The sequence below is a fragment of the Arvicanthis niloticus genome, chromosome 3 (genome assembly GCF_011762505.2).
Source record: "Arvicanthis niloticus isolate mArvNil1 chromosome 3, mArvNil1.pat.X, whole genome shotgun sequence".
NCBI classification, from domain to species: Eukaryota; Metazoa; Chordata; class Mammalia; order Rodentia; family Muridae; genus Arvicanthis; species Arvicanthis niloticus.
In genome coordinates this window covers 123131267-123149339 of record NC_047660.1, presented here as the reverse complement: position 1 = coordinate 123149339, position 18073 = coordinate 123131267, and the positions used below count along the sequence as shown (strand labels likewise).

The following is an 18073-nucleotide window of genomic DNA, read 5'->3' as shown; positions in this document are numbered from 1 at the left end:
GGCTGGGCAGGCCATTCTGACCTTCCTGAGGATGCTGGTGCCCTGCCATCCTGAGCAGATATACAAGCCCTAACCACCACCTCCTTCTGTCCTGGGATGAGTGGACAGCACCACAGATGCAAGGTAGCACAGGGGCCTGGGAGTCAGTGTTCCCCCCCCCCCCCCTTCATAGGCCTGGTAGACATGGAGAAGGCAGCCTGTCAGAGCAAGCCTCTCATTAAAGGTGGAGGGTGGCTAACAGGCTGCTCTGAGCATACTAATTACTCGTCTCACAAGAAGCCTGGAGAGGGTTGACTGGCAAAGCCAAGGCAGGCTGAGCAGTCTGAACCCACCGCAGCCAGCCTCCTGCTGTCGTGTTTATTTCCCTCTTCCAGAAACTCCCTCCCCGGCTCCCTTCTGTCTCCCTCTCTGTTTTCAAGTAACCTCTGAGTGGGTGGTTGGGTGGAGAACACTACTGGGAAAGAGAAAGAACTAGGAAGACACAGAAGAGGAGGAGAGGACGCAAATGCACTAAAGTTAGTTGATTTTTAAACTTTATTATAAATATAATCTAACCATATTACTAGGACTTTGATTTTATAAAAAAGGATGGTTGTGTTCCTGTGCCCAGCAGTGTACTATTGCTGCTTTGAGTATTTTAATATGTTTTCTTTCAGTCTCTCTACCGTCATTACATAAAGATACCCTTTAAGCGGCGATAATTATTCTAACTTGTTCCTCTGTGTTTTGCCTTGTTTCCACTCACACTATGCATATTGGAAACATGAAAATAGCTCTCGCCCTAACCAGCCTCTCCAGTGCTCCTGGTCTTCCCTCTGCCCCTGTTCATCCAATGAAGAGGCTTTATTAATTACCTTCACAGGTGTCACTCAAGAAATGACTAAGAGAAACTAAAAAGCATGCACACACATACTAACCCAGAATGTCCTTTCTCTTACCCCTAGAGACTGTTACTATGTTACATTATATGACACAGGGGAGGGGTTGGGGTTGCAGATGGAATGGGGGCTGCTAATTGGATGAAATTTGATTTGATTTGGTTCCTTTGCTGAGGACCGAACCCAAGGTCTTGTGTGTACTCAAGTACTCTACCACTGGGTCACACTCCTAACCCCTGTTGTGTTTCGTTGTGTTTTGTTGTGTTGTGTTTTGTTGTGTTTTGAGACAGGGTTTCATCATATATATATATATATATATATATATATATATATATATATATATATATATATATTCCAGGCTTCTCTTAACACACACACACACACACACACACACACTGTCCAATGTTACTGGCTTGGAGGAAGGGGACACAAGCCAGGAATACAAGGCTCTTTAGAGAAGCTGAAAAAGGCTTCAGGGAACTAGTTCTTTCCTGGGATTCCCACCAGATACACAGGCCCAGCCACACCTTCATGTTAGTTCATTGAAACCCATTTCAAACTTCTAAGTGCTAGAAGTGTAAGATAATACATTGTTAGCTGAGTGTCAGCTGAGTCACTAGCTGTGCGTGAGTTGTTATAGCAGCCATAGGAAACTAATACAGTGGCCAAGATCAGCTTTCAAAGGCTAAGCAAAACAATATGTAAGAGTCCAAGTTCCAAGACAAGACCTTCCCTGACTTGTCTTGGCAGCTCCTTGCAACTTAAGCAAGCAGCCCAGCAAAGCTCCCACTGATACATTAGAAATACCATAACGAGGAAACATAAAAGAAGTATACTTATCAAGGGCAGCCAGGGGGTCTTATCCAGACTCAGTCACTACCCTGTGTTAGCAGAGGCTATCGTGTCTCAGAAGAGCTGATATTTGGATGCTCAGAGAACAGTCAGCTGAAGCAAAGGTTTTCAGAGAAGTGGGATTGCTATCCGCCTAGACACCCCCGTCTAACGGTGCCATGAGGCTAGAAATCACACATTGGCTCAAAACAAAAACAGTCTCCAGCACAAGGTTTTCCAGAAGCTCTGAAGAACTTCCTAGTCCATCTCTTGGTCCCAAACTGGCTCATGCGGTCACTTCAAAATGTAAGAAATTCTGGGAAAGGGGTTCGGTTAACAACAACAAAATGAATTGGGAGTCTTTTAAGAAGCCGAAACAAAAAGTATTTCACAAATTAACATAGTTCCCCATACCCTGAGCGAGGCAAAAAAATATAATAATAATAATAAAAAAATACCAAGGCTAATATTGTTGACCACCTACTAGAAGCCTAGAATACATTACATACCTCAGCTCGTTACTCCTTCTGCTGAGCAAAATTAGTTGGGAAGTAATCAGTTTGCCTAAGGACACATGCGCAGGCATGGATCTCAAAGCAGCTGGCTCGGTGTGCTCTCCTCATCCCCACTCAAAGCTGGGAAAACTGAACTGTGTTCACAGGGGCAAGGCTGGCAGGCTGAAAACCAGGAGTGAGAGGAAGAAAATTCCAGAGCTGGACTTAGAAAGATACCCCTCACTTCCACGATTTTATTCATAGCACCAGAAAGCCCTAAGAGAGGACTGGCAAAATGTCTCAGCCAGTGGGCTCAGTCCTCCAGAACCTGCATGGTGGGAGCAGAGGACAAAACACACACACATACAAACATGCACACACATAATACACACAGGCACATGCATATACATACAAATACACATACATACAGGCACATATACACACATGCACACACACAGAACACATATATAGACATACAGACATATGCACACACATACACATGAACACATACACACACATCAGACACACACATATACAAACATACACCGACACACACACATGCACACACACATTTGCACACATACACATATGCACATATGCATACACAGAAACACATGGACATGCACACATGCATATATACACATGCACATACAGACACAAATACACACATGCACACATATATAGAAACATACATGCTCACATATATAGACACACATGCACCCACATACGCAGCCACATATGCATGCACACACATACACATATATGCACGTACATAGACACACATGCACACACATAAACACACATGTATACATACACATACATACACAGATACACACATACATATGCATGCACACCCAGATATGCACATATGTACATGCATACATGCACACACACACATATACACACACACACACACACACACACACAAGCCTGCTAGCATAGGATTTAAATTACACTCTCAGGGGGCTGGAGAGATTGCTCAGCAGTTAAGACTGCTCTTCCAGAGGTCCTGAGTGCAATTCCCAGCTACCACGTAGTGGCTCACAACCATCTGTAATAGGATCCAGTGCCATCTTGTGATGTGTCTGAAGACAGTGACAGTGTACTTACATAAAACAAAAAATAAATCTTTTTAAAAAAGAAGAAGAAGAAAAGAAATTGCATTCTCAGGAGCCTGGGAAAGGAAGATCCTAGATTCAAAGCCTGCCTGGACCACGTGAATAAAATCCCTCAAGACAAAAAGAAGGGGCTTGGTAGGGGGAATGCTAGGGATATTGGTTGGTAGGAGAGCACTTACCTAGCGGGTGTGAGGCACTAGGGTCAATCTACAGCATGGACATGGTCCCTAAAAGGCGGGAATTATGTTCCTCTTGCTGATGAGGTTATATAACCTGGGTGACTGAAGTGTGGTGGAGCAGTGTGTGTTCACTTAGCTACTGATTTCCAAAGACTGCCTTTCTGGGACCTATGAAATCTAAATCTCTTAGCCATGTGATTCTGAATATCATGAACTTCCCACTCCTTCTAACATGCTGTTAGCCCTACTTTGGAGAAGTTCAGAAAGGCTCAAAGACTTGCCCATGGTCATAAAGACCAGAGGCAGAATGAGCCTTGAACACTGACACCCTTGACCATAAATACGGGCACAAACTGTCCCAGGCTTTCTATTAAGCTTCTGCCCAATTCTGCTGGGCATTCTGGACCTGCTTCGTGTGTCCTGTGTCCATTGTACAAGCTCAGCATGTGTGGAAGACTGACGTGAAAGACTTCTCAGAGGTACAAAGAGCCTCACTGCCTGTGGAACTTAGGAGACATTGCACCTCTGATCTAGCCGGCCCCATTACTCTTCAAACCTTGTCTTTTTGATATGTGAGCTAACGTACTTTCTTTCTCGTTGTGTTAACCATCGAGTCGGGTTTGACTGAATCCTAACAAGCATGAGCATGTCGGACTTCAGCCTCACGGTTCTTACTCTCCAGGACATGCGATGAAGCGCCTGCTTCAAACCATCTTTTGTTCTGTTATCAAGCTGGCTCATGGAGCTAAGTCCAGGTCCATTGATGAGATTGTATGTTCTCGGAGAACAGGAGGCCTTGCAGTGATGAGAAATGTAAAGCTCTGGGTTCTGTCTGACTCCAGGGGCAAACGGCTGAGCATGCCTCACTCTGTGGTGGTTTAAATATAACCAAGGTTCCCACGTGAGACCTTAATCCTCAAATGCAGTACTCAGATGTAGGACCTTTGAGTGATGATTTGAACATCAGGGGTTCCACCGTCACAAATAGATTAATAGATTTATCAATGAGACTGGATTAATTATCAAGAATGTTAGCTTCAGACAAAAGAGTAAGTTCAGCCCCTACCCCGTCCCCATCCCCAGCTCTCAAATGGAACAAGTGCGGATGCCTTCTGCCAAGGATGAGGGAGCAAGAAGGCCTCGCAAGATGAAAACTCCTCTACCTTGGACCTCTAGGACCTGCAGGAAACAAACCTCTGTTCTTTTTGTTGCATTGTTTGTTTGCTTGTTCTTCAAAACAGGGTTTCTCTGTATAGCACTGTCTCTGTAGACCAGACTAGCCTCAAACTCAGAAATCCTCCTGCCTTTGCCTCTAGAGTGCTGGGATTAAAGGTGTGTACACCATCACCTGGCCAGACCTCTATACTTTATAAACTACCCAAGCTCAGATTCTGTTACAATAATAGTAAATGGGCTAAGATGCCCTCTCTTCCCAGACTGCTTTGTGGCCCTGTGGGGACTGCTTACCTAAGGAGTAGTCGGTAAATAAATGGTCTCCCTCACTCCAATTCTCAGTGGAACACTGTGGGTCACATTCATCAATGAACATATGGTGTGTGTGTGTGTGTGTGTGTGTGTGTGTGTGTGTGTGTGTATAAAACCATTTTTATAAATGGGACTAGAAATCAAAACTATGATTATCTGGTGGGTAGATGGAAGGAATGGCTTAGGTATATCCTGAGCAGATGAGATTATTTTGCATTTTATTTTCTATGGTGATTACAAGGGCATATATAGTTGTCGACTTTTATTAAACTAAAAATCTAAGCTCTTTGCATGTTATATATAAACTATGCCTTCATTTTAAAAATATTAAAGGGTATCCATCCCATGTGCAATCACCAAAGGTAGACATTGACGTGGATGTCAGGAAGTGCATGCTGACAAGAGCCTGATATTGCTGTCTCCTTAGAGGTCTGCCAGAGTCTGACACATTCAGAGGCAGATGCTCACAGCCAACCATTGATCTGATCAAGGGTTTCCCAATGGAGAAGTTAGAGAGAAGACTGAAGGAGCTGAAAGGGTTTGTGGCCCCATGAGGAGAGCAACAATACCAACCAACCAGAGCTCCCCAGGGTCTAAACCACCAGCCTGGGAGCACATAGGAAGGGACCCATGATTCCATCTGTACATGTAGGGAAGGATGGCCTTGTCAGGCATAGGTGGGAGAGGAGATCTTTGGTCCTATGAAGGCTGAACACCAAGTGGGGGAGAATTCGAGGGTGGGGAGGGAGGGTTGGGGGGGTAGGTGGGGGCACATCCTCATAGAAGCATGAGGAGGGGGGATGGGATAGGAGGTTCCTGGGTGGTGGGGGGAATGGGGTAAGGGGATAAAATCTGAAATGTAAATATAATAGCCAATAAAAAAATATTAAAGGGGCTGGGGAGATGGTTCAGCATTTTAGAACAGTTGTTGCTCCTGGGTTCGATTCCTAGTACTTACACGGCTGACAATCATCTATAATTCCAGTCTCAGGGTATACAAGGCCCTTTTTGGATCTCCACAGGCATCAGGCACATGTAGGATGCACTTACATATATGCAGGCAAAACACTCATACATATAAAACAGGATAAATAAATCTAAAAAATTAATTTTAAGAGCCTGTATTATGAGATCATGTCCAGCCATTAATCATGAATGCCATTATAAATTAGTAATGTCTACCAGCATTTTTGTTATTCATGGGCCTTTGATTTTTTTCCTGGTTTCTCAAGACTGGGTTTCTTTGTGTAGCCCTGACTGTCCTGGAACTTGCTATGTATACCAGGCTGGCCTTGAACTCACAGCATAGGCTGCCTCAGTCTCTTGAATGCTGGGATTAAAGGCATGTGCCAACACTGGCCGTTTATTAATGGGTTTAATGAATCATCTTCTGAGAGTTTGTGCTTCATTTAAAATCTATCCTTGCTACAGGATTACAGTGAGTTAAAGGCCCTACATACAATATAAATCTCAGTGAAGCACTAGCTGCTATACACTTGTTCCCACGTGTCTTGCACTGAGGGGCTGACTTTGGAAGGAAGAGACCCAGAAAATTCTCTCCAGCTGAAATGAAATGCAACACTATCGACTGTTTTCAAAATGCCAGGCTTCCTGTGAGCATGGCCAGGCTCTCCCATGAGGGACACTGAGCACTCCGGCCCATGCTTTCCCACCGCATCAGGGCCATTTTGAAGGGACAGACATGATTTCCACAGCTGAACTAATTCTTCTGAGGCTTTGTTCTTTCCTAACGCTCTAGCTCAAGGTGGAGTCTGGCTTTTGTCATTTCTCCTTCCCCTCTGACTGTGAATCTTCAGGGGCCTTTCAGGGCTTTGCTCTCTGGACTCTTAGATTGTGTTTATCAGCCAAGGCATTTGGTCTTGGTGCCTTCTGGCCCCTCCTGGGAGTCTCTGGATCGCTGATGAGGACTGGGCTAACCAGCCTGCATCAGTTGGAGTCTCGGGGCTCAGCTGCTGTGCTGTTTTCTGATTGGTGTCCCCACAGAGGAAACAGGACAGAGCCTGGCAGCCTTACCTCTACTTCCGAAGCAAGCCAGAGAGTCGGACCCAACGGCAGATCCAGCCTGGGTATTCAGCCAAGAGATACCTCCGAGGCCTTCTGCGGACATGGCCCCCTGACACCATGTACAGACTCCAGTGTGCAGGTCAGTGGGAAAATGGGTAGGAGTGGACACCAGCATCCCCCATCTCTCAGTCTGATGTGAAGATGTGTTTCCCATTGATGCCAGAAACACCAGGATTTAAGGTCTAGCTCTGCAAAGTCCCCAAGCTGTGCAGTCCTCAAGCCTCCATCCCAACTAGTGCCTTTCATCTGCCTGGACATTTGTGGAAGGAAGGGCCACCTGAGTACTGGTCCCTGCTCACACTTTTCATCCTCACCCCCATCCAGAGCTTGCTTCTCAGCCTACTCCAGGCCAAGGCCTCAGAGATCTTCCATCTTAAAACCCACTGATCACAGGACAAAACAAAAGGGGTTCTAAATACACAAAGTATTTCCTTGTCTAGCCAGAAGCAGAGCTGAGCCCAGAAAGCTGATACTTTCTACATCCACAGCACCACAGTCTTCCCAGAATTTCCAAGTTCCCTGTTTAAGGTCATCTCAGGTCCTCTTAAAAACAACAACTCTCCAGCACGCTCCCCGCTGGAGAGGGACAAACACCCCTCTGCCTGACAGAACCCCAAAAGCACCCTGGAAATTTGAGTCACCTTATTCAGCACACTATACCCACACTAATAGCGAAACTCTTAATATTTGAGACATATTTCTACTAAAAAGTATTTATTGTTTATCGGAAACTTAAACTTAATTGGACATCTTGTATTTTATTTGACAAACTACTTGGGAGAGATAGGTGGTAAGATGTGCCAGACCTCACTCGGCCACTTGCCGTTCCTTCAGCACCAACAGGACCAGAGAATTCTGGCTTGCTTCTTATTTTATAGGTTTACCTGGAAAAGGAAAGAAAACAGCTCCCTGCCCAGTAAGTGGTGGTTTGAAACAAGATGAACCATGTAGGCTTCTCTGGCAGTTGGTTTTCCTCTCAAGGCAGAGTCCCATGGTTACGGGCAGTTCTATTTACTTATCACTTGAGAGAAAGAGCTTCTCAACCAAAAAGTGTTATCTCTGGACGAGGCCAAGGCAGAGCAGGCTACCATCCCACAGTCTGGGCCCAACAGCCTCAAGAAAGGTAACACCTTTAAAACAACAACAAAAAGATCTCAGACCCATCCGTGATGTTGTCTAGCGTGTTTAGTCTAAGAAAAGGTACAGGTAGCTTGTATTTGTGGGCCCCTTGCATAGCTCCTTGCTAAAGCCCCTCTTTAAAGCAGGCCCTCAAGTTAGAGGAGTCGTGCTGAGATTCCAGGAAGAAGCCACTGTGTCAACAGCTCTGTCATTCTCTTCTCCTCACGATTCAGAACTTGCTCACTGTTCGATGTCAGAGATGTCCTCTAGTCCTGTCTTCCTGACCCTGGGATGAATCCCCACACTTCACACTTGTTTCTTTTCTTTTTCTTTCTTTCTAAAAACTGGTTTTTTTTTTTTCCCTTCAGTGTTTGTTTTGTGTTTTTTTGAGACAGGGTTTTTCCTAGCTGGCCTGGAAATCGATGCATAAACCAGGCTAGCCTCAACCTCATAGACATCCTCCTGCTTCAGCCTGAGTGTTGGGATTAAAGGCATGAGGCCACCATGCCCAGCTTTAAAGGGTTTTTTAAACCAATATTTATGTTAGTATACAAAGTAACAAGTTTCATCAGGACACCTTCACTCAAACATCATTAGGGCCATGGTTCTCAACCTTCCTAATGCTGTGACCCTCATGTTGTGGTGACCCCCAAGCATAAAAATATTTCATTGCTATTTCATAACTATTTTTGCTACTATTATGAATAGTGATGTAAATATCTGATGTGCAACTCCCGGGAAAGGATTGTTCAACACCTCCAAAAGGGTTGCAACCTACAGGTTGAGAACCATACATAAGGTGCGTTCTGATTCCTCTCGACTGACTGCTCCTCACACATCTGCCTTCACAGTTAGTCCTCTTCCTGCCTTACTACACATCATTGCTCTCTCGCTCTCTCTCGCTCTCTCTCTCCATTTTCCACATCCCTTCAAATATTTCCTCTCATGATGCCCTTTGTAGTTTCATAATTTATGTGCATGTGTGTGTGCACAGACACAGATACACCTATGCCTAAAGGAACATATACAAAAATTTTAATCTAGACTGCATACACAAGCCCGAATCTTCTATAAAGTCTTTTCTAACAATTCTATCCACTACTGAGCTTCTGGCCTTCTGACCTCACATCAAACTGACGCTGAGAGCTGTAGAGTTGAGTACAGAAAGGTCTGTCTCTCCAAACCCTGCTGTGAGGAAGCCACTCTGGTTCCCCTGCATCTACCCTGTGGCCAAGCAGAGGGTGGGAATGGTAAAGTAGGACTAACTAAGGACTCAGAAACACCCAAGGCATGTGAGAGCTTCCATGCATTTTGTCTGAGTTTTCTAACCCTTCTTATCTCCGGGTTGTCCACTTTAACATCTGTTCAAAGCCAGGTCTACTGCAAGTAGGGAACTTGTAGTTTTCCAGGAACTCTAGATTGGTTACCATGATTGACATCAATAACTCCTGACCTGCCCCTCAGGACACATCAAGGATTCTGTGCTGCTCCAGGACAGTCAGCTTGGGATACCCAAGAATCTCAGGCCACAACAGGATCTTTCAGGTGCACCCCCAAAATACCATTTCCTGCCTGTCATTCCTTCATTTTGGATGCAACAGAGATCGTCTTATGCGCAAGGTACCTGTTGATTTTTTATTTCATTTTTCGTGTGTGTGTGTGTGTGTGTGTGTGTGTGTGTGTGTGTATGCTGAGATGTGTATGTGTATATGCATGTTTGATTGTGTGGGGGCACTCGTGTGTGGGTGTGGGTGCTCATGCACGTGTGTGCTGAGGCCTGAGGCTAATGTTGGGAATCACTCTACATGGCATTGAAGCAGGTCTCTCAGTCAAACCCAACGCTCACTAAGTTGGTAGTCTTGCTAACCAGCTTGCCTTGGGATCCCCTGTCTTTAGCCTCTGAAGTTGAATTCTAAGCAGGATGCTATACCCACACAGCATTTAAGTGAGCTCTGGGAATTCGAACTCTGGCCTTGACATGTCTAGCACTTTAACCACTGAGCCGTCTCCACAGTCCATACCTGTTGATTTTATAACCAGTTCAGTTCACAGATACTTGGATTATTTTTAACAGCTTAAAATAAAGTTTTCACAAGCACTTGGGAAGCAGAGGCAGGTGGATTTCTGTGAGTTCAAGGCCAGCGAGCGAGGGCTACAGAGTGAGTTCTAGGACATCCAAAGCTACACAGAGAAACCCTGTCTTGCAAAACCAAAATAAAATAAAGTTTCACAGAATAAAATCCAGGGGATCTTGTTCCATTGTCTTCATTTGTAAGACAAAGGTCTCAGTCTGGATAAAGTGACGCCTGTGATGTCCAGTAGAGTGGCCATTAATCACATATCTCTAGTGAGTGCTTGAAATGTAGCTACTGCAACTGTGAAACTGGGTTTTTAATTTAATTTTGATCCATTTGCATGTGAATAGCATGTGGCTAGTGGCTACTGAACTGAATAACATAGCTATAGACTTTAGCGTTCAGATTTCTGAAGTTTGTTCTATTCAAATATTCTTTTGTGTTTGTTGGTTGGTTGGGTTTTTTTGAGACAGGGTCTCACTATGAAGGCCAGAATAACTAAAACTCACAGTCCCCCAGCCTCAGCTTTCTAAATGCTAGTGTTAAAGATGTGTGTCACCACCAAACATTCTTTAATCCTGTAATTTTTGTGACAATGCTTTAAACATATACAAACTTTAGAACTATGAATCTATTTTTGCAAAGTCTCTCATTTGATTTGTGGGATGAAAGATCTTGAGCAAGTCAGATAACCTCTTTGAATTGAGCTTGCATTTGTCCATCTGTGTAATGGGCGTATTAAGACTACTCAGTACTGCACAGAAAAATTACTGTCATCTGCCTGTAAACTGTTCAGTAGTGTGGAGATTTTACATGCTAATACTTTTCTTGGGAACATGTGTCACTGAAAGAGCAGTTAAGAGATTGGAAGAGATATCTTGGAATAGAGCCTAGCTTCATATAAAGGTATTTTTCTAAAATCCAAAAGGATTTTTCCAGAAACAATGGCAACATCATATCTAGCTCTCTCCTTGGGAGAAGATCTTGTCCAGATTAGTACGGGGAGTGTGGCAGGTCTTCCATGTACTCCAACCACACAGTCACTTGAACCTAGACTCTAGTGCCACTGAACCTTAGTCAGAACCTGGACCATATGTGGTTTGTCTATATAAAACACAGCGGTCCATCGATTGTCTTTCTCATCATATGTTTATACCTTTGTTTACATCATAAGTCTCTATGTGCTTTGTAACATAAGTAGAAATTCCATAAAGCAGGACATGGGTGAAATGTTTCTGGGCAACCAATCCATGTTCTGGCAACTGGAACCCACCTAGGTAATGTCATGTGGGACTGACTCCACTCTTCCTTAGTGGAGGGCTACCTCATCAGTGCCTTAGGAAGTCTCTCCTCATAGACCCTACTCCAGTTAGTAATAGTCTAGGATTCTGATGCTTTGGGACCCAAGACAGTGGGCAAAGAATTGAAGCACTTTCACTGGGGCAGGGGTCTCAAGGCTTCAGAACTATGGGATCAGTGACTTCACTGACACCATCTACCATGGAGCTGTTACCATCAGGCAGAAAACAGAGAAGCAAGGTAGACAAGGACAGGTGGTGTAGCACAGGATTCAAAGCCATTTGATGTCTCTGGGCCTCAGTTTCCTCATTTATAAAATGGAGATACTGTACCACAGGTACTTCATAGGATTGTATGTGGGAGTTCAAGGCTACAGTGCAGTCCCTGGCATATAGCAAGTGCTCAATAAACGTTAATTACAGACCTCCCTTGAGTTTTTTCAGCATAATTACTAATTGCAGTGCCCAATTGCCTGTGATCACAGGGGGTTGGGGGGGGGGAAGAAAAGAAAAAAAAAATCAATGTTAAAGAGCCATATGATGCTCAGAGGCTGGTTTGGACCCCACTGTCTTCATTGGTTTTAACTTCATTTTACCTTAGTGTCTTTCTTTCTTTTTTATTTTTTAGAAGTAGCAAAAGTCCTGGCTGTAAAGCTCAGATCCCCAACAATGAGCTGTTACCCAAGCTCTGTTCCTTGCTTCCTCAGTTTACTCAGCTGTAAAACGGGAACACTGGTGTCTGCAGTCTTTCCCCTGTGTACTTTTGTGAAAAAAAATCTCAGGAGGGCTAGGGAGATGGCTCGGTGAGTAAGAGCACTCACTGTGACAGCAAGAGGACCTAAATTCAAACCCCCAGCACCCATCTAAAAGCTAAGTGGAGAATCTAGAACTCCAGTGGTTTGGGATGGAGACCAGTAAAAAGAGACCCAGGGCTTGCTGGCCAGTTTGCCCAACAAAGATGGTGAGTGTCTGAGCTTTGATTTCATTTCTGTGAAGAGACACTATGACTAAAGCAGTTCTTATAAAGGACAAGGTTTAATTGGGGCTGGTTTATAGTTTCAAAGGTTTAGTCCATTATCATCATGGTGGGGAGCATGGCAGAGTGAAGACAGACATGGTGCTGGAGGAGTCAAGAGTTCTACATCTTGATCTGAAGGCAGCCAGGAAAAGACTCTCCTTCCACACTGGGTGGAGCTCGAGCACTAGGAACCCTGAGAGCCCACAGTCACAGTGACCCACAGTGACGCACCTCCTCCAACAAGGCCACGCCTCATAATAGTGCCATTTCCCATGGCCAAGCGTGTTCAAACCACCACAGTGAGCTTCTGGATCAGCAGGGAGCCTGTTCAAAAACTAAGATGATAAAGTGCTATCCTTTAATCCCGGTACTGGTGAGGCAGAGGCAAGAGGATATTTGTGAGTTCAAGGCCAGCCTAGTCTACATAGAAAGCTCCAGAACAGCCAGGGCAATGGGGAGAGACACTGTCTGAAAAAAAATTAATTTTTTTTTAAAGAAAGAAAAAAAAGACTTGTAGAGGAAGACCCTTGCATCTTCTCCATGCCCAAGTGTGTGTGTGTGTGTGTGTGTGTGTGTGTGTGAGAGAGAGAGAGAGAGAGAGAGAGAGAGAGAGAGAGAGAGAGAGAAAAGAAACCATAAACCATAGGGAGGGCAGAATAATAGCTCATTGACAATTCTAAACTGCTAGCCTGAAGCACGTTATTGGGATGGTCCCAGTCCATATTTGATGTACGAAGACATGTAGCTTTGGGGTCCCAGTTAAGATGTCTAGAGCTTTTCTTGCAAACCTAGTCCTGTTGAGCATTAACTAACGAGTACGATGTGTACTGAGAACTACTGCTCTCACATAGATTGTCACATGTTCAACCTCACTGTGATACAACCAAAGAGAAATGCCCTGCACATGCCCTCTACCCACAGTGCCCCGCCCACCTTACGCACTCTGACGTAGACAGCTGCTGAATGATTATCGTCTCCGACTCCAGATGAAACTGACTAGGAAGGATGGCTCTGCCGTCTGGCTTAGAATCAAAAGATCATTCTAGATCCCCCAACGCTCTTTAGTGCAGTAGACTCTGAATGGAGCTAAGGTTTCTTCGTGGGTGAACTCTGGGCTATCCATCAAGTTCCCTGGACCATAACACCCAGGGTGACTTCTGAACTTAAACCTGAGCTTGTGTCTTAGCCATCGATACTTCCAGCATCTCTTCAAATCAGAGCATCCTTCAGGCAAAGGAAGGGGGTGGGGAGAGCTGCATCCCCACGCCCCAGACCGAAGATACCAAGGTTACAAGTGATGAAGGCAGGTGAGGCTGGCTGTGGAGAAGCACAGGAACTTCCCAGACACCCATTCTCCACCTCACACAAGGCACCTGGAGGTTTACAGAGCCCCTGGTTGAAAGACAGACCCACATTGTTCCACAGAGCTGCATGCTGGGAATGGAGGCAGAGCTGCATGCTGGGAGGGGAGGTATTGCTACAGCTTGGCTCCTAACAAGGAAGGCTTGCCAGACTCCTTTAGCAATAAATCTACCTTGAGTAGGTGATGAAAATAGCTGCAGGACCCTTTCAACCATCGGTGAAAGATTTGTTAACTAGTCCACAGTTGTCTGTCGACTCAGATCCTTCAGACAGGAATCCAGAGCGAGGCAGCAGTCTTACCACCCTGCATTCTGACAGAGGTCTTCCCCAAGTAAACCACCAGGAGACACTCAGAAACCCTAAGGACAGGTTTTTATTCAGCATCCCAGTGGCAGCAGGTCAGAGCTGCAGGCCACGCCACAGTCACATCTCCACTGTCACCACCACTCAGGATTCCTTGCACTTCACATAGGATGGTCACTGTCGTGATCTGATTGGAGGCCCAGCCAACTCTGTAAAGAAGTGAGGGCAAGTGAGGAAGCAGTGTCTGAGAAGCCATGCTTCCACCTTGAATCTACTGACAGCCGGGGCAGTCCCGTGCCTACCATTTTCATGGAGGCAGAAATGAAGGAGCAAGAGGGACAAGGGCCTGGGCCACCATTGCTCAGAAAAGCCAGAAGGAAGGAGCAGCAAGGACAAGCTGAGGTCCCCAGCTGACCCCCTGTCACCTTTGCAGGTCTGGATGAAGGGGAAGTTGGTACATACACGGACCAGCGCTCCGTGGCTCAGAACCACAGCAATCAGGAGACTCACCTGATGTCACTCAGGAAGCAGCCATGGCAGGAAGATGCCCCCCGGGCTGAGGTACACTTTCTGAGAGGGTTCCCTCTGCTCGTCGTGACTTTAGGGGACTCTCTCTTCACTGTTTCTTAAGACTCTCCTGAGATAACGGTATTTTGACTTTGAATACTGTCTCCTAAATTGTCACTCAAGGAACCCTGACACTGCCAAGTGCTCCTTTTAAAGGCGGGTTTTCTGCACCTGAGAAATGCTATCCACATATCTCCCTCCTCAGGAGCCACTGTGCACTTTGGACAGGGAGTACTAAGATCCTGGGGCAAAATGGCTGCTTTAACTCTGTCCAACTCCTGGTTTCCCACATTGCTGAACCAGATTTTCCTTGACTCCCCACCCCACAGACAGCCATGGTCTATCTAGAAAGAAGAAACTCCTGACCTTAGACTAAAAACTTAACTTCCAGCCTGAATGAACTCCTGTACAAGATAGAGTTGTAAGTTAAAAATGTAGAAGTGCTTTCTAAACTCCAAGGCTGTGTGTGTGTGTGTGTGTGTGTGTGTGTGTGTGTGTGTGTGTGTGTGGTGTGTGGTGTGGTGTGTGTGGTATGTGTGTGTGATGTATATGTGTGTGTGGTATGTGTATGTGATGTGTATGTGTCTGTATATGTATATTTGTGTGTGGTATGTGTGTCTGTGTGCATGTGTGTGGTATGTGTGTGTCTGTGCATGTGATGTGTGTGGTATGTGTAGTGTGTGTGTGTGATGTTTATGTGTGGTGTGTGTGATGTGTGTGTGTGTATGTTTGTGTGTGGTATGTGTGTCTGTGTGTGTGTGGTATGTATGTGTATGTGTGGTGTGTGATGTATATGTGTGTATGTGTGTGATGTGTGTGTGTCTGTGTGTGTGGTGTGTGTGTGTGGTGTATGTATGTTTGTGTGTGGTATGTGTGTCTGTGTGTGTGGTGTGTGTGTGGTGTGTGTGTGTGGTATATGTATGTTTGTGTATGGTATGTGTGTATATGTGTGATGTGTGTGGTGTGTGTGTGATGTATATGTGTGTGATGTGTGTGTAGTGTATGTGTCTGTGTGTGTGGTGTGTGTGATATATATGTATGGTGTGTGTATCTGTGTGTGTGTATGTTTGTGTGTGGTATGTGTGTGATGTGTGTGAGGTGTGTGAGGTGTGTGTGTGTGGTGGGAGGGGATCAGTGAGGAATAGGTGAGAGAGAGGTGTGTGGTGCCTGTGTTAGTAGTTTCTCAGAGCCACACAGACAGCATCTACTCTTATCTTAATAATCGTGTTTGGCTTTTCGAGGTCACATGCCCAGGAGAGCAGAACCATGGGGAAGCAGATGGGAAAAGAGAATTTTATGGTGTAAAGACCATGATTTAAGCACTATTGTTCTGATTCCCCCCTTTTTTGTGACACTGTAGGCAACACATATCATCTTCCATGTGTTACGTGTAGCTGTATGTCATTCCTTCTTTGGTCAATAATGGCCTGTCTCATCATGATAAACAGCATTGAGGGGCGTGCCTCTGTGACCTTGTCTCCCCATTCCTCAGAGAGATTCCATCCTCAGCTCTACGAGGTCTGACTTACAGAGAGCTGCTGTGTCCCCGTGTGTTTACACGACTGTGTGTCTGTCGTTCCCTAGGACACATTGAAAGAGAGCCGCCTCCGTGTCCACACTTCAGAGCAAAATCACAAAGCAAAGGATCAGCAGCAGCAAGCCTCCAGGACGGTCCCTGGGCGTGCCTCATTCAGTCACCCTCAGCTTCCTAGTGACAAATCCCTCTTCTCGTTCTACTGCGGAGCCTTCCCAGGTAGAAAGGCGGGTCTCAGTGGTGAGAAGACTGAGGTCTATGTTGATCTGAACACACCTAATGCAGCGTTCCCTTGAGAACCTAGGCTTGTCAAATGCTACTTCTTCTTGCCGCTTGCCCTTGAGAACAGCAGAGTTCACTTAGTGTGGGAACGAGATTCTGACAGGCTCCCTTTGCCTAGTGCTTAACCATATGAAGCCTGTCACGTACAAGGACTGAGTCTGAATGATTACCCACCTCCCAGCTAATTGTTTAATTTTACTAAGGCCGTTTCTTGCTCTGTGGAATGAAGATAACATCCCTGTGAGCCTACAATGTGGATTGTATGGGCTAGCACATGTTAAACATGGTGTGTAATTCCCTTCCCGTCTTTAGTTCTCCGGCCACTTGAGTTACCATTGCTGTTATTCTTACCACCACCTGACTCAGCCAGCAAGAGACCAGACAGTGAGACTGGGGGTCCCCTGCCTGCCATGGCAAAGCCATAACCACCTCAGTGTCCCACACTCTCCCTGATTTTCTTCTCATCAGCCAAATTTGCATAAAACTTCTATTCTTCATTCATCTGTATACATTAATTATATATTAATTTTACATACAGAAAAGGCACTCGGGTTAGGGTATGATGGTATATATTTGAAATCCAAGCACTCAGACTGCACACCAGATTAAGACCATCCTGCATCACATACTGAGTTTCCGACTAGCTACCCTGGGCCACAGTATGAAACCCTGCTCAAAAAAGGAAACTAGAGGGCGAGAGGGAGAGCTCCGTGGTTCAAGTGCTAATTGCTCTTCCAGAGGACCCCAGTTCAGCTCCAAGCACCCATGGTGGACGGCTCACAACCATCTCAACTACCTGTGACAAGATCCAAGGGATCTGATACCCTATGGCCTCTGCAGGAATGTAGCATGAATTAACACACATACTCGTGAGCATGCGTGCATGAGCGTGTACACACACACACACATACTCGAATAATAAAAACCAATTTCTAAGAAAAGAAAAAAATAACAAGAGTTAAAACTCAGCCGCTCACTCCATCCCTACAACTGACAAGTTTTTATTCCTACCTGTTTCTACAGACAAACAAGGTAACATGAAACTCCACAAGGCCAGAGGCGGCTGCTTGTCACAGGAGCCTCCTGTTGAAAGACACCTTTTCCCCCCTATAGCATCTGTCATTGGCTCAGAACAAAATACCTATGGGGAAACAAAGAAAAAGAAGGTAAAGAGGGAGGGGGGCAAGAGTGTGTATGTGTGTGTGTGTGTAGTACATGTGTGTATGTGTATGTATGTGTGGTGTCTGTGTGTGTTTGTGTATGGTACCTGTGTCCATGTGTATCTGTGTAGATACATATTTGTGTATGTCTATATGTATGTTCATGCATGTATATGTGTGTCTGTATGTGTCTGCCTATGTGTGTGTCTTTGTGTGTGTGTGTGTGTGTGTGTGTGTTTAATCCCATCTAGAAATAAAATCACTCAGAGGTCTGTCTCTGAGCTT

The 18073-nt window shown here is 45.3% G+C and overlaps 1 protein-coding gene across 15 annotated transcripts in view; it reads left to right on the top strand.

Annotated features, from left to right (window-relative positions):
- Positions 1–18073, top strand: part of Kiaa2012 (KIAA2012 ortholog) — a 137964-nt gene that overhangs the window by 12502 nt on the left and 107389 nt on the right. For all 15 annotated transcript variants that reach the window (XM_076931842.1, XM_076931844.1, XM_076931843.1 and 12 more), the window contains exons 3-7: positions 6990–7149; positions 9654–9809; positions 14679–14806; positions 16397–16565; positions 17652–17794. In XM_076931842.1, the coding sequence (XP_076787957.1) occupies positions 6990–7149; positions 9654–9809; positions 14679–14806; positions 16397–16565; positions 17652–17794 (756 nt within the window). The remainder of the gene's footprint in view (positions 1–6989; positions 7150–9653; positions 9810–14678; positions 14807–16396; positions 16566–17651; positions 17795–18073) is intronic.